Here is a 17,236-nt window from a genome sequence, read left to right on the forward strand (position 1 = left end):
AAATATTCTTCCTAAATTTGTTAACTCTACCCAAACTGGTTTCATCAAGGGTAGATATATTCTCGAGAATCTCATAACTAGTTGGGAAGCCATGGAGTGGTCTAAATGCTCACACCAAAACTCGGCCATGCTTCTTTTGGATTTTGAGAAGGCTTATGACAGGGTTGAATGGGGGTTTATTCTTATGATGTTAGAGGCCTTTGGTTTCCCTCCCTCATTTTGTAATACTGTGCAGGTGCTTCTTAGCGATGCTTCTGCTCAGGTTGAAGTTAACAGTGTTCTCTCTACTCCTTTTTCTCTAGGGAGATCCATTAGACAAGGGTGCCCTCTGACACCTTCTCTTTTTATGATTGCTTCAGAGGCTCTTTTCTATATTCTCAGAGATAATTCTTTATCTCCTGATGTCAGAGGTATCTATTTGCCTAATGATGAAGAGCTCATCAATTGCCAGTTTGCGGATGATACCACATTGTTCTTTGATCTTTCAAAAAGTAATTTTAAGGCTTTGCAATATAAACTCAATTTTTTTTTGTTCTATATCTGGGGTTAAAATATCTCAAGCCAAATCAGTTTGTTTGGGGTGGGATGTGCAGCCCTCGGATTGGTTTGCTTAATACAATTATCAATGGGGAGGCCCCAATAAGATCACTAGATATCTTGGTATCCCTTTCTCGGTGGAACCTGTCCTCAAAGACATGGTCATGGGTTAAAGAGAAGATTGATAAGAAGCTTAACAAAATGGCATAATAGGGCATTATCTCTGGCAGGTAGAATTCAAGTTTGCCAAAAGATGTCCTCTTACACCATTTACTATTCCTCTACCTGGTTTTTTTAACAATTATCAGATTGCTGAAATTTAGAAGTTCGTCAAACAATTTCTTTGGTCTGATGGCAAGGGTAATAATAAAATTCATTCTGTTAAGTGGGCTTGGTGCCACATTGACAAGGCCCTTGGGGGACTTGGGCTAAAGGATTTAAGAATTCAGGGTATTGTCTTATCTGCCAAATGGATTTTTCAATCCATGGAGGGTAACTGTCCTTGGAAAGTGTTGGTTAGAAACAACATTGAGAGGGGTGTGCCTAAGAAAGCCAAATCTTGGACTAATCTCCCCTTTTGCGACCTCATTACTAGCAATTTTCCTGTCATGGTCCAAGGTTCTGCAGTCTTCAGATCTATTTGGAAAGCTTGGGACCATGTTAGGAAATTCATCACTAACAAAGATTTCCATTGTAATAAGCAACTCCATGGTGAAAGATCCATTTGGTGGAATCTTCACCTAAATGGTAAACCTTTGGCCCTTACCCAAGGGTGTTCTGCCAGACTGTGGGCTAAGAAAGGTATTAAACAGTTCATAGATCTCTTTGAGCAGAATCAAATCACTCCTTGGGATGTGCTTAAAGATAAATATGATATCCGTGATTCCCATAAAAGAACTTATAACATGATTGTGCAAGCTGTTAATGGTCTTCCCACTATATGCCATGTTGATTCTCAAAGGCACCTTAAATATAACTGGCCTGGTGGAGTTGTCACGAATTTGCTTAAGGCCAAGAATATATACAAAATCCTTGATTGTAATACATATATTATTGATCATGTCAATGCTATTTGGTACTCTTCTTATGATGCTGATTTTTGGAAAAAATACTTTGATATCTTGTGGAAGAATTCTGTTGAGCCTAAAATTAGATGTTTTAGATGGTTAGTCATGTTGGACAAGCTGCCTATTAAGAGAGATTTATCTAATTCTGATATTTGTAATTTATGCAGAGTTCCTGAAACTGGTAGACATATTCTTTTAGATTGTATTTTTGCTAAAGAAACATGGAGAATGTTTGGCATTGTTTATCCTATTGATGTTAATATTCTTGATATTATCACTGGTCATATTAATGGTCTTCCTAAAGATACCAATTTATTTTGAAATATTTTGTCGTCTAACATTCTCTGGCATATTTGGAAGTGTAGGAATGAGGAAAGGTACCAAGGTAAGTCGAGGGATCTTACTGAATTTTTTTTCTTCGAAAACTCACTTATTTTAAAATTTCTTTGTAGGTGCAGGCTACTATGTTGATTGAGCGGGACAAGATAAGAAGGTTCCTTCATGATGGGCATGTTGCTTTTTTCTACTATGAATTGAAGCATGGTTACCAATGACGTAGAACCCTGGATGATCTGCAAACTTTTAAGCAAGCTTGCATTAGGCTGAACAGAGAAATCAGTAAAAAAGTGAATGCTAGAAAATAAGATTTATTCAGGCTGATGTAGATTCAAGATCGTGAAAGCGTCATTCAGATGGAGGGTCCCTTAGGTTGGACTACTTGGGCGGTCAATTACTGATGGGGACACAACCCAAGAACAGAATGGACACAACAGAAAAGAGAAATTGTATTAACTGAGAAAATAAGCTAGTACAAACAGTACAGAGAAAATAAACTTCAAAACATGCCCTAAGGGCTTACAATAGCATAAATCTGGAGATAGTTTCTCCTTTCAGTACCTCCTCTCAAACTCCACTCCGAACTGACTTTTACAATGCCAAAAATCTCCTTAAATAGACCCTAGAGGGTTAAGGACTAGGAGTACATTCTAGAAAGTGCTAGTAGGCATCCACCGACAAAATAGAAGGTTTTAGAAGCTACGTTAGAAGTCGGTGCAAATCTAGAAGAATCCAGAAACGATAACCGAACTTCCGGGAGGCATAACTTTTGAACCGTAGCTCCGATTGACGAACCGTTTACATTTTCGGAAAGCTCTCGAAGCGCTCTATAGCCCTATGGATGAGCTTTGCTCATCCCCCATTTTTCAACCCTTTTTGAGGTCATTTAATGCCCCTAACCTGACTTTGAAGCATTCTTAGGAGGTCTCCAAAACCCGAAAAATTGCAATAACTTTCAAACCGTGGGGCCTTTTGACCTGATTCTTTTTCTGGAATGCTTTAAATCACAATTACATTCATCTGGCCAATTCACACCTTCTAGGTCACCAAAATGGTGGCCAAATTGCATGCTCCTATTTTTTCGAGATTTTCTAGCACACTGATAGTTGAACTGTGAGAGTTGGAACCTTTATTTGACCCAAATGGGTGTCCAAAAATGAAAACACATGAAACAGAAACTAAGTCTAAGTACATTTTTTTTGGGTGACACAGGATTGCCCTTATACCTCTGGATGCTCCTGCTTCAATTACTATGATGTTCTTAGTTAGATAGTCCTTCTTCTCCTCTTTTTGTTATGTTGTACAACTGATTCTATTCTTCCTTAGTGAGGCTTGGCCTCCTTGTTGATTTCCGTGGTGATACTTTGGTTGTTTTGTATTTTCTGATACTCTTATATCTAATAGTAAAAAAATATGAGAATGTTCTCACAAGATGTATGAAAGTCAAATGTATTTACAAGCAACTACCAATGAGATAATGAGAGTATAATAATTTTTACACTATTCTATTTACTCATTTATATTTATACTTTGAGAACTTACTAATTATAATTCTTTTTTCACTTTTCTTAATAATTTTTTTTAGTTTTCTAATAATTGAATTATATTAGATTAAATTTATTAGAAATTTATTTAAAAATCTACAATTTCTATAGATACTTACAATTACAATTAATAACAAGTAGTCAAGTATATGCCACTATGTGACACTTGTTTTCTAATGAAAATCTTGGACATGCTAAGAATGTGAAATTACTAGTATAAAAGAATGAAAACACCTTTCCCACGTTTAAAGATGACCTTTTAATTTGATAATATAAATTCCAAAATTCACATATCCTACTCCCACTCTTTAACTTTATCTAACGACCATTGCAACTAGCACACTCCCAATAACAATATTTGCTATAAACATTTTACCATTGTAATTCACCTGTACCATACAACTACAGACATGGATTCGGAATAGGTACCACACCGACAAAATAAAGTAGGGAATGCATCCTTATTCCAGAGAAAAAGATACAACGGAAAAAGCCACAAATCCACTTCAACAGTTTACCCAGTTAGTTATTGTCTCGTCTATCATTCCATTTGACCATTTATTTCCGTTTGTTGGAAAACGCATGCTCTTAAGCTACCCATCTTTACAAGAAAAGGTTAGGTGCGCTGAAGATTATTTCCTTTTCTTAATTATTTTTATCTGTATATCTATCTTTATCAGAACTTTATCCTTGAATTAATATGGCAAAAACGATTGCACGCAATTCCACTTCCGCTCTTTTTCAAACTACCAATCGCCATCCCAAAATAAAAAATATCGTAATTTGCTAAAGACGATCAAGGGATCTCCACGTGTCAACGCTCCCAAAATCTAACGGCGGCGAGTTTATGTTCGAAATGAAGGCGTGGCGGAACGGATTAAACGGCTCAAGCATGGTCAGTTTCAGAAGGGTTGAGAGGCCACGTGGCTCAGCTGAGGTTATGTGGCCCCGCCACGTGGCTTAACTGAGATTATGGGTTGGGTGGTCTCGTGGCTTTTCGGTGGGCAGTTAGAGGGAGCTTAACTGGAGTTTAACTGGCGTCATCAGGAGGTTTAATTATGGTCAGGAGTCGAGGGGCCGCGTGGGTTAGTCACACTCAGGTTCACAACCCGCTAACCCGGGGTTAAAAAAATTAAAAAAATTATAGAATGGTAATTGAGTAAAGTAATTAGTAACTGTGAAGCTGGGCAGAAAAGAGGATCTGAGATTCTGCAGAGAAAGAAGGAAAGGAGTTGGAGTTGCAGTGGGGCGAGAGAGAGAGAGAGATCTAGAGAAGGCTCAAGAAGAGAAGGGGAACAAACCCTAGGGCGTTTGGTCGAAGGAAAAGCTAAAAGAAAATGTCGGTAATTGCGAACTATTAGCAGCAGGACGAGGAGCGCTTTTTGTATCTTCACCGTTTTTAAAGCTAAAATATCTGGTAACTTTTCGTGTCTAATTTGGCGGAGATTGAAATGGTGCCACTAAATGCTTGGGTGCATTTGGTCGCTTTCATCTCGCAAGTGTAGAGAAATGTTATCAGCGTCCTAGCTGCGGGAGGCTTCGGGTACAAATTGCACTGCTCTTGTATTAATTAATTTATTTTCTTTGAGCATTTTTTAATCAGATTCTCCTTCAATTTTGTTATTTTAAGAACTCAATTCGTTGTTGTAGTGTTTTGGAACCTTTGAGAAATTTAATTCGTTGTGCTTTGATAATGGAGAAAGATGATTTGTAAACTATGAGCGTAAATTGATGCTGACCTAATTCCGGAAAATGTAGAAATGATGTGTAATGGTAGACGAGCTGGCTTATGTTGCGCGCTTGAATTTAAATTTGCATGTATGTTTTTCTAATTCATGTATATAGTAGAAGATTTGATGCTTCATCAGTTTAAGAGAATTGGATAATATATTTTGTGAAATTTGTGATAAAAGTTTTGGAATTTATAGTTTAAAGGTAGTACGAGGTCTGCAAAGTGGTTAAATAAGTTTCAGGGCTCAACTGTATGCATTGTTCAACAACAGATTTTCTTGAAAATCCATGAAAGTATATGTAGTCCGTCGCTACTTTTTGAAATAATCCCTTGCTATGCTACACCTTATGCTCCGTTATCTCTTTGGGTACCTCAGTTTTTGGTTTTATTTTGCCGGATTAAATGGTATATTAAGTTGATTAATAGAGGCAAACTATATTATAGAAATCTGTGGCACTGATCAAAGTAGCTCAATGTAGCTCGATCCTAAAACAATTTGCCCTAGATTGAACAGTAAGAGTTTTCTTAATAAATGTATAATCTTTATTTTACTGCGCTCAATTTGGCGTTGTTTTGGGTTTGTTGTGTTAAATGATATGTTAAATTGTTTCATATGGAAAGAAACAAAATCATCTTAAGTGAAAGTGAAATGATAGAGGCATTTTCAGAAGATTGTTTCTTTCGCTGGTGAGTGTACACTGTCCAATAATTAGGTTTTGTGATGTGTGCAAAACTAAGCATCAAGCGTGATGAATTACGGTGAAATTTGTAGATGGACCAATTTGAAGACCCTGGGTGTCTGAGTTTAGAATCAACTGACATCAGCTACTTGAAATAGATGGTCCTGCCTGAAGAAACCTATGAAATTGAGATATATTGTAACATTCATACTTTTTCATTTCATTTGAGAAATTTAGTCGAGCATACAGCAAAGCAACTGTAGTTAAGTCGCATGCTACGGTCTTTAATCAAATGTCAATATTTAATGACGGTCTCAACTCAATTTCTATGTTTTGTGTTCAGGTATAATTCTACTCAAGCATTAGTTTAATTATGGTAGAATGAAAGTATTGATTGATATTGTGCTTTAGCCTTGAATTAAGAGGTTAGGAAAATTGAGATTTTCTGCTTAGTAATTTCATTACAATTACTGTTCTTCAAAATAGAAGACCTTTTTAAACTGAACTTATGTTAGTAATAAATTGCGACTGCACTTGTCTTCTGTTTTATAGGTTTAGTGCAACAATTATGGAAATAGCGGAAATGATTGTGTGATCTTATACCAAGGAAAAACTTGAATGCATGGTGTGCTCTTTACTTTATAATACTATACATTTAGATGGATAGGTTTTCTATGCAAAAGTAACTCGGATTCTGAATTCATGTTACATTCTGTTCAATATTCTGCAAACATAGTAGTCTCTGTTGGCATATTTTCAGAATTCTATATCTAATTGTTTTTTAAGCATACTTACTTTTTCATTCCTCTTCGGATTTCTTCAAGGCTTAAATTGAGTAATGTGTTGGAGCTGTATTAAACATAATGGAAGTGGTTACTGTCTGTACCCTTTTTAATTTTGTGGAGGGCTTTAGTATTTGAGATTTGTATATTAACTGTTGGGTGCTGTATCTGGTTTTGTGGATGCCATATTTGGCCATTTAAAGTACTTGTTATAGTTGTAGTGCTCCATTTATTGTTTTGAACTATCATGCTTTCAAAAATGGATAAACTTATGGTTTAGGCAGACTTTGGAAGATAGCATGTGATTTTTTTGGCGAATGTGAGGATGGATTATGTTCCTTGGAGTTTGAATTGGTGTTTGGTTGTTACTCCAATAAACATTTTTAATGTTTGTTTATTTCTAATTCTGGCAATTGTATCTTTGTATTTTTAACTAAAATTTAACTTGTGTTTTTGAATACAGCAGAAATCAGGGGACAAGCTTGTGGCTCTTGATCATACTCAGGTTTTCACCACTTGATGTGTTGAACTGTAATATTGGCAGAAATTTAACATTGTTCTAGGTGGATGGTGGGGTCAAAACTTGTTCAGAGTGATGAAATCCTTTGATAATTGAGCTCACACAAGTTATATTGACCTAGGCCACACAGATGTGAATGAGATGAGATGTGGATGGATAGAAGGAAAGGGAACTTCAGAATTATTTGAAGAAACAAACAAAGAAATTGTATATTAGAAGTACATTGAGCTGTTTATTAATCATAGGATTAAGGCCCAGTGCCGTTACCTTAAAAATGATTATATTTGGCCAATCATCATTGAATTTGTAAATTACATCTTTCAATGCTTTTGAATCACTATAAGCTGTAGATGTCCTCTCTGTCATTATACTCATGGTTTATGACGTGTTCAGGGCTGCAGTATGGCCAGTTTCCGTGGGAAATTTTGTCTGGGGCTGTTTATCCTCTGTTTATTTTGCATTGCTTTTGGCAGCACTTTTGAGGAGTCTGTCCATCTTGAGCAAGTTGTATTGGTGGAATCTGGCATCTCTGACGGTTTATCTGAAATTGTTAGTGAAAGTGAGAAGCAAAACATATGTCACATAAAAAATTCCTCCTGCATATTTCAGGACACAGAGCAGTTATTTTCATGTGAAGAAGATTTAAAAGGAATTGGTTCATTGAATACCACTTGTCAGTTGAATACAAGTTTGCACTTTCATAATGATGTTCTGATTATTGGTGAAGGAAATCTAGAGATCCTACCACATGTTTCTGTCAGCTGTCTTTTTGCAGGTTGCCAGATAAGTATCAATATATCAGGGGACTTAATATTTGGTGAATATTCTTCTCTTGTAGCAGGGACGTTGATTTTGGATACCAGAAATCTGAGTTTGCAGAAGAATTCATCACTCAATACAACTGCTTTGGGTGGGTCCCCACCTCCACAGACAAGCGGAACACCCCTTGGTATTGATGGTGCAGGTGGAGGTCATGGAGGCAGAGGTGCTTGTTGTGTGAAGGGTGAGGGTAAGGATCAGGAAGATACTTGGGGTGGAGATGTTTATGCTTGGTCTTCTCTTACCAATCCTTGGAGTTATGGAAGCAAAGGTGGGACAACAACCAGAGAAAAGGAGCTTGGTGGTGGGGGTGGTGGGCGAATCAATATTGTTGTAAGCAGTGTTTTGGATGTTAATGGATCTATTAGTGCTGATGGTGGAGATGGTGGTCTTGGAGGTGGAGGTGGCTCTGGAGGCAGCGTTATTCTTCTTGTGGGTAAATTGTAAGTTAACATTATTCTAGATATTTTTTATGGCTAAATTTAATCCGATAATGTCCATAATTTCTTCCTGAATTAAGTTCCACTAATGGGTATTGAGAGTGATAATTTAATAGGTTAGATTCATAAGAATAATTAAGGAATTTTTTAATATTTAAGTATCAATGTTGTGTGTTCTATCTGCATTCCATTTTATTATATATTGTGAGCATTATGAGTGGCTTCAGAAAGCCTATCATGTGGAAGTTGAACACATTATTTGTTAAATTTGTATGTGAACCTACTGCAAACTGGTCTCCATTGCATTTTTTAGAAAAATAATACTGTAATAAAAAGCAGTAATTGTAATCTTTACCTTTTGGCTGCCCTTTTTGATATAGTATAGGTTTCGTTGCAATGATGGTGAGCCACTGAAATATTTGTGTAAAGAATTTACAAATTGACATGTGTTGACAATAATGAGGATTTATATTGAGCACTTGCTCAATTTATAGGTTATGCTATTTGAGATTAAAATCTAAGACCTTGGAGCACAAGTGTGAAAATATTTTCTTCACCTTTAAATGCTTTTGGAAAAGTTTGTAATGGTACAGTTTATGTCTAGTTAGATTTATCAAAATTTAAGTCTAGGTGTTTGAATAAGATCATAATCTTTAGAAAAGACTGACATTAGAAAAATAGTTCAGTTTTGTGAAATAATAAAGATACAAAGGGACCTCCAGTTCAATAGATATATTTTAATAGATATAGCCATAAAAAAACATCTACCCAACTATTTAAACGAATAAAAAAAGGGAGATGCAAAGTGTAGAGATACAATCTGCTCAATGTGCATGAATCAATCATTATTAAAAGAGAACAAGGACTTGTATAAGATGCACAACTTAATGGCACCTTCTCTGATTTCATTGCAAACCTTCATCAAGCTGCCCACTTACATCTTCAACTTATGATTTAAGTGCAAAATTATGATTAATAAGAGACAATATTGATGGCATCATATAATTTCTATTGAATTGCATATTGGGGGGTCTTAGTATGCTCATTATCAATATCCTAGTAGAAAATCACATGTGCGAAACTATCATTTGTCCTATCAATGCTCAAGAAGCTAAGAGTTTAATAATCCTTTGTAGGATTTGAGTGCAACTCTACAATTTCCTTAGTAGATTGTTTCTCAATAGTATTAATGCAATTGGATCGACAACAACATCTACATTAGGAGTAGAGAAGATCAATTCACATGATTTCATCATCAATTGAATTGACCAATATCCATCCATCCAAAATGGATACGCCTCATTGGTTTTGTAGGTGGCTCCATTACATAGCATTGCCTTGTTGAATGTGTGTTGATTGCATGATAGCCAAGCATGTAGATCAAAATAATCACTAGAGGTGGTGCATTTTGATATTTTTCAATGACATGTTTGGAATTGATACGTTTTAGCATAGGTTGATTTTGATTGACATGATAACTTTTTAATTGACAAGGCCGACCAATAGTTTAGGGCTGAACTTTTGTTTTGAATATGTCTAGACACAATTTTTATAGATTGGAATATTTTCGTATGTTAAATCTTACAACATCTATGTACCCTTAATCAATGCAATCTTTGTTGGGTTTTTTCTCCTAGACATTCATAATAGGTAGGGCTAAACCTACCAAGGGACATTACATTTGACAATGTGAGGACATGCATGCATTGCATCTATCATATGTTTTGAAAACACCTTTTTAGGTTAAACGTTGTTTTGTGGCACATGAGGAGGGACATACATGAGTTGCATCCATGGTAGGTTTGGAAAGTACCTTTCTAGATTGAACATTGTTTTGTGGCACATGAGGGTACTTTTTATCTTTGGTAGTTGTTTGAGTTGAGTTCCTTGTAGGTTAAATGTTGTTTTGTGGCACATGAGGAGGGACATACATGTGCTGCATCCATGGTAGGTTTGGCAAGTACCTTTCTAGATCGAACATTGTTTTGTGGCACATGAGCGTACTTTCTATCTTTGGTAATTGTTTGAGTAGAGTTCCTTGAAGAGGAACATCTCTGTCCATAATATCTTTGTCCAATTTTGAGGCATTGGGTTGCTTGTTCTTGTAGTTAATCTTTCAACTTATTGATCTTTTGCTGCGATATCTATTGTTCGCAAAATTGCATGAGTTAGAGGTTTATATTGATGCCTATATTTTGATATTATCTTGCCTTTCTTATCCTTCCAATCTAAGATACTCTATTCTTCTCGGGGGCTTCAAAATCAGGTATGGGTGTGATCTAGATCTGGGTTTGCCCCTCCAAGTTCGTCTAGGTGCAACGTGACACTCAAGGAATTCGGGTGCCAGGGCTACACCTAGGCATCCATGAATTTAATTGTGATAGTGTGAGGCTAAAAATGACCCCAACTAACTTCTAAAAGATTTTTGAAAACATAAATACCCAACAAAAACTAGTTTTGACCCTTAGTATTTTGTTTGCTCATTTCATTCATTTTTCTTTATCATACCTACATTTTCACCATTTTTTTTCTCAAGCTTTTTTTGAAGGTTGTTGCATTTTTTTTTAAGGGTGAAGGCTATAAAGCAATGAGACATGCACTAAAGGCTTAGGAATTGTTAGAGAAGGAAGATTTAGCTGTCAAAGGTGTCTGAATCATTTTTTCTGAATTCTCAATTATTTGTTTTCAAGTTTGTTAAAGTATTTTTCAAAACTTTCTATGATTGTGTTACAGCTATATTGCCAATTTTTTTCAATAATGTTGTGTTTTCTATTTTAGGTTATTTATTCATACACAATAGTTGGAAGTGAAAGTTCTAGTTTGGTTGCCTAGGGATGAAATGAAGAGAGCTCTTTTGAGATTTAGCCCGGTTCACCACTTTTGGAGTTAAGCAAATGTCTAGTGGGAGTTTTGTTTAGCAGTGCAACCATTGCAAAATAGAGTATATAAGCTCATGCTATTGAGTGAAAGCTCACTTTTGTACCATTCTTGGACACAATATAAGAGCTTGTCAAGGGCTAGAGAAGAAGGGTTGTCAAAAGGTCTAAATTTGCAATATATGAGAGAACAAGAGGAAGATAACATAATCATCCTCTTTTCAAGACATCCTTCCATGTCAATGGCACCATCTTTTGAACTAGAGGATGTTACACAAAAAAGAGGCTAATTGGAATTAAAAAAATGAAATTAGAAATGATAGAAATCAGAGCATTGCTCATTGTATTTATGGCAATCGATTTCCTCTTAAATATTTTTCGATCACCTTATTGATGGAAGATGGTGAATACGATTTGAAATACGCCTTTTGACAATGTTGGTCCTAGGTATGAAAAGTTGCAAACCACCTTATTTGCAAAGGAACAAGATTCAATAGAGACATCATTAAGAGTGATCAAAGATATATGGCCGAAAATATGCGACCATTTTTTATGGATAGAAAAATTGCAAAATAAGTTATTGATCAAAATGTCACCTAAGGGGGCATTGTTCTTGAAGGGAGTGGATTGTGAGAGTCAAGTGAAAGATGCAAGTCTCATTGCCAATATTGTCATAGAATCCATTGAGATGGCACGACCTACAAATATTGTCCAAGTCACAGTAGACAATGTTGAAAGTTGTAGGGCAACTAGGTCTATAGTGGAGCTCACATATAATCACATTTTCTAGACATCATGGTTAGTCCACTCGCTCAATTTAATCATGCAATATATTGATACACAAATTGATGGATCAAATAGGTTTATGCCGATGGTGAGGAGAGTTAAATATTTTTGATTAATCATCACATGTCACAAGCCAAATTCAGAATCTTCTCCAGTTTGGAGTTGTGGAAGTTAATGCAAATTTCATTTTTGGTTTTATTTATTTATATTGTTGATATATGACATCTATATGTTTATGCCATATTAGGTTGTCGAAACTTGATTTCATATTGCACAATCGTCTTAAAATGACTAGTGAAGTTGCGAGAGGCCTTGAGTGCAATGTTCATCAACACATTGTGGAGTGTGTGGAAGTAGTCCAACCTAGAAAGAGCTTAGACAAAATAAGAGTATGAATCCTCGATGAGGAGTGGTGGGATCATATGAATATGTTTTGACTTGTACTGAGCCCATCATTAGCATGATTAGGTATGCTATATTGATCGCCCATGTTTGGTTGAAATTAATGACAATGTGGGGACCATATTGGAGAACATAAGAACAATAGTAGAGGCTAAGGGACATGCCCCAACTGATATATTTTCAAAATTGTGCACAAAATTTTCTTTATAGTTGGAAGAAGATGATGACCTCCTTACATCTCTTAGTGTTTGCTTTGTTGCCTTACTTTTATAATTAAGAGATACTTTCATTTCTATGGAAGGTGGCACCTTATAGAGATGCAAAGTTTGTTAGTGGGTGCAAGGTTGCAATTAGAATGATATATTTATGCAATGAAATACAAAATATTGTCTTGAGTGAGTTTAGTTGATTTTTATCTTCAAAATATCATTATACTATCACCCTTCATCCCAAATATAGGATGAATGCTGATTTGTGGTATGTACATGGTCAAGGTTCCATTTTCTTGCAATTTCTTAAAACGGAAATTCTCTCCCAAGTATGTATATTTTTATTTTATATTTTAATCATTTTTTATTTGATCCTATCATATTAAAATATTTTTATTTTTTATTTTAATCATTTTTTATTTGATCCTATCATATTAAAATATTTTTATTTTATGTATGTGTTTTAATTTATTAACTTGTGATTCTTGAATAATAAAATTAAATTCTAAATGTTGTATGCAAACTCAATAGGTTGCGAATTCTTCTGCAGTTGAGTGGAATTGAAGTACCCACTCCTTGATACACTTGGTCAAGAGTAATCATTTGGTTGCAAAAAAAGGCAGAGAATTTGGTCTACATACACTCTAACCTTGGTCTTTTGTCACAAAAACAATCAAAGTACAATGAGGATGTGACAAGGAGTTGAGATCTAGCTGTTGAGTTTGCTGATTTAGATGCCACAGTTGTACAACTTGGTCAATTCTCTATACATGAACATGAGGCAGCTCTTGCACATTAAACAGATGTAGCTAGTGTGAGTTGCAATCTAAAATATTGTGAATCAAATGAAGTTGAACCAAATATTGACATTACTGCCTTCGATGAAGATGAATATGGAATTGGATATGGCCTTTTCATTGTGTAATGACATTTAGAGACTTGAAGCATATTATTATTTTTGCAAATTATGAATATGATATAAGGTATTTTATTTATTATTTTATTGGGAATTATGGTTTAATGTGTATCACTTTTCTTTTTATATTCAGAGCATTGATGTTTGAACACGTATACATAAACTTATACATATGCGTGTGAGCACACACGTCTGGATGTACCTGTTATTGAGGAAAAAAATTGCTGCACTCGCGTATCCATATCTGTATTCATACCCAAGTTCCATTGATAATACTCAGAGACAATGCAATTATGCCTTTGCTGTCACGTGAAAATGGATTGGTTACTCATAGCTCCAAGAGGCTGCCTTTTCTATAAAGGACTAGATTAATATTTTAAACTTCTTAAGATGCTAGCTTTTTTATTGTAGTCATTGATACGTGGAAGAAAGCTCGCCTTTCATATTCAACATGAAAGTGATGTTAAAGCATGTGAGAGTAGATAGGTATGTGCAACATGGGTAACACGTGGAAAGGATTCACCCTATTAGTGACGCTTAAAAAGAAATAAAAAAATTAAGTTAGAATTTATGTTCTGCAATAGCAATAAATGGGAACTAGGGTACCTTAAATACTGAATGTTGTTAGTTTGCAATAAAATAATTTTACTCTAAAACTTATTGTTTTCAAGTGTTTGACCAAATACAACTTATTGTTTTCAAGTATTTGACCAAATACAACTTATTGGTTTCATCTAATACAACTTATTGTTTTCAAGTATTTGACAAGCCTAAATGTTTCACCCTCCCACAGTACTTGAGAATGTCATATACATTTTTAAATGATAAACAAATTCAAATTTAAATCACCATTCCATATGAAAAAATACTCCTAAAAACCTTGCATCGATTAAGTTGAGGATGCAGTAATCTAACTTGTTTCAATTTTGTACTTCTATATTTTATTTGTCTTATTTTTGTACTTTATTTAATTTTTAACTGACTCTGTTAAATCCTTGTAGGCTTGTGGCTAGTTACTATGATTTGATTTTAAGTAGTTGCCGATGGTTGTGTTATATTTGGCAACCATCAGGCACTTTTTCTTAGAATTGGAAAGTAGTCCAATCTTGTAGATGCTTCCAGATATATGTTGTGTAGAAGCACTTGTCAGATTGAATAAAGCAATTGTTGATATTGGTCTGCCATTTATTGGAATGTTTTGTTCAAGATAGATATTAACAAATTCAATCAGTTTTGACTGAAGAGACTGCTGAGTAGATATTCTTTTCCATTTTTCAGTATCTTTGATGTAAGTCATCGATCTCTCTAGGACGTAGACATGTTAGGAAATCTAAAATCTTTTATATGCTTTGGTACTTTATTACAGATTATTAAAGAAAATTCAAATTTAAGGTTGTTGTTTACACTAACTATGGATGCACTTTCTTTGCTTACATTCATATTGCTACTATTGATTGTAGCATTGAGGATACTTATTCTTGCCCTGTGTAGAAAGGGAACTGGTATGATAAGTGCTTCTGGAGGTAAGGGATGGGCTGGTGGAGGCGGTGGCAGAGTGTCCATAAAGAGCTACAGTAGGCAAGAGAGTTTGAATATCCTTGTGCATGGTTAGTTTCTTGTCTTTTCTGTTAGCTAAGGAAGATAAATCATTACCTGAGAAACAGTTGAGTTTGTCTAATGAAAAATGCTAATTGTGATTCTTTCAGCTAGACATAATTCATGCATCACATATTGTTGGCTATTATTTTCTAGGTTATTATATTGGTATATTTTCTTCTGTATCAAGTCTCCTTTAGAAGGAGAAATGAAGCATATCTGCAGTTTCAAGAATACTTGGCAAGCTCAATACATGAAATTCCTGTATGCTAGGCATCGTGTGAGAAGTGTAGTCTATGTCTTTTTCCATTTTATATAAGACTTTCATACTTAGTGCACCTTTTTTTCTGTCTCCTCAAATTTTAATCTCTTTTAAATATGCTTAGTCTTTCATTCTGCTTTTGATTGGTAAGCATCCAGGAGAATGGGAATGAATAAGTAATGATCAAATCTTGAATATATTCTTTTAGTTGAATATCGAACCTGTCTCTTGGAGTCTGCCTGGAAATGCAATAAATTATAAAATGAATTCGAGTGGCACACAGCCTTTCTGTTAAGCTGTTTTAACTGTTTGGGAACATGAATATAAACATAATTGTTTTGTTAACGCTATATAATAATGTTTTAGCTGACTTATATTATTAGAGAATAGATTTTAGTGATCCAACTGAGGAGCTTGCTGAAATTAACAAACATGTGGGGGCTCAAAAGTTCTACTTGATTCCTGTCCTAAGCCATTGTGAACAGCTTTTTCCTGATGTTTTCTTCCTGAATAAATGTATCATATTTTATCTTCAGTGATGAAAAACGTGAATGAAATATGGAGCACACTATTATGAGAGGCCCCTGCTTAGATGGGCATAAAATGTCTCAATGGCCGTACTATGTGGAATCTTAAGATCATAAACATCACAATCTAATTTTTAAATTCAATATCTAATGTTAGAGATCCCATCTGTTTCATAACTCAAGTATTCTTCACTTTTTGTCTCTTATTTTCTTGCTAATTAATATTTATTTGTTATCAGAATATGACATTTTTTGTGCTTTATGACTTAATTGGGATTCTAACTTGGTTCCCATGCTTTTTCTTTTGAACCAGGTGGAGAGAGCCGAGGTTGTACAGAAAATGCAGGTGCTGCTGGGACCATGTTTGATGCAGTTACACAGAGCCTTGTTGTTAGCAATAATAATTTGTCAACTTTCACTGATACTTTGCTTATCGATTTTCCTACCAATCCTCTTTGGTCAAATGTCTATGTGAAAAGCCGTGCAAAAGCTGTAGTCCCTTTGCTTTGGAGTCGTGTGCAGGTTTGTGAAATCGTCTTTATGGACAATGAGTTTGTGCTATGTTTTTTGTGTTATTACAGTACAGTTTTTTTTCAAAATTAACAACTACTGCAATAAATTATTGAGAAAGATTTGAGTGGCTAGCTGGCCTGTCATTATGTGCAAACTTATTTCTTAAGGTGCCGATTTGCAGTTGACGAAGAATCTGTGTGTAAGGCTTAGGTGATGGTGAGGTTATGTTTGTCCATATAACTTATTGTCCTAGTATTGTGTCTTTTTGTACACTCTGGATTCATGGAAAGTACACAAAGACACTATTATAGGAAAAAAAGCTGTGCTATTGCATAACTTGTTTGCATATTAACCTTTTTTGCAACTAAAAGGCCAATTGTGTCTAGATTGCCTAATTTGATGTTTTAAACATAAATTTGATGTAAGGAGATATACAGAAGGTTAATTGGATGTTAAAAGTCAATCAGGTAAGTCTTTAGGCCAATTGCTAGAAAATGACAAAAGTTGTCACAACATTGCTTGCTAAGAATTGTCATTTAAAAAGTTGTTAAAATACAAAAAAATGCAAAAATGAAGGAACTAACGTTCATATGGTTTTAAATGCGGTTGAAGTTGGTTGCAAATGAGAGGAAATGATGTAAAGGCCTTTGGATGGCCGAATGGAAGTTGGTGGGATGATTGATTGAAGAAAG

The 17,236-nt window shown here is 35.0% G+C and overlaps 1 protein-coding gene across 2 annotated transcripts in view; it reads left to right on the forward strand.

The window, feature by feature from the left end:
- The first annotated feature begins 4,657 nt into the window (after positions 1-4,657).
- LOC149541222 (ephrin type-B receptor) overlaps positions 4,658-17,236 on the forward strand; it is a 111,546-nt gene continuing 98,967 nt past the window's right edge. The window contains exons 1-4 of one of the 2 annotated variants that reach the window (XM_089802232.1): positions 4,658-5,027; positions 7,142-8,460; positions 15,138-15,253; positions 16,345-16,553. In XM_089802232.1, coding sequence (XP_089658358.1) covers positions 7,601-8,460; positions 15,138-15,253; positions 16,345-16,553 — 1,185 coding nt within the window. In that variant the 5' untranslated portion in view covers positions 4,658-5,027; positions 7,142-7,600. The remainder of the gene's footprint in view (positions 5,028-7,141; positions 8,461-15,137; positions 15,254-16,344; positions 16,554-17,236) is intronic. The other variant, XM_089802233.1, reaches the window with a different exon arrangement.

The sequence above is a fragment of the Cupressus sempervirens genome, chromosome 9 (genome assembly GCF_028749045.1).
Source record: "Cupressus sempervirens isolate cs-2001-9-10 chromosome 9, ASM2874904v1, whole genome shotgun sequence".
NCBI classification, from domain to species: domain Eukaryota; kingdom Viridiplantae; phylum Streptophyta; class Pinopsida; order Cupressales; family Cupressaceae; genus Cupressus; species Cupressus sempervirens.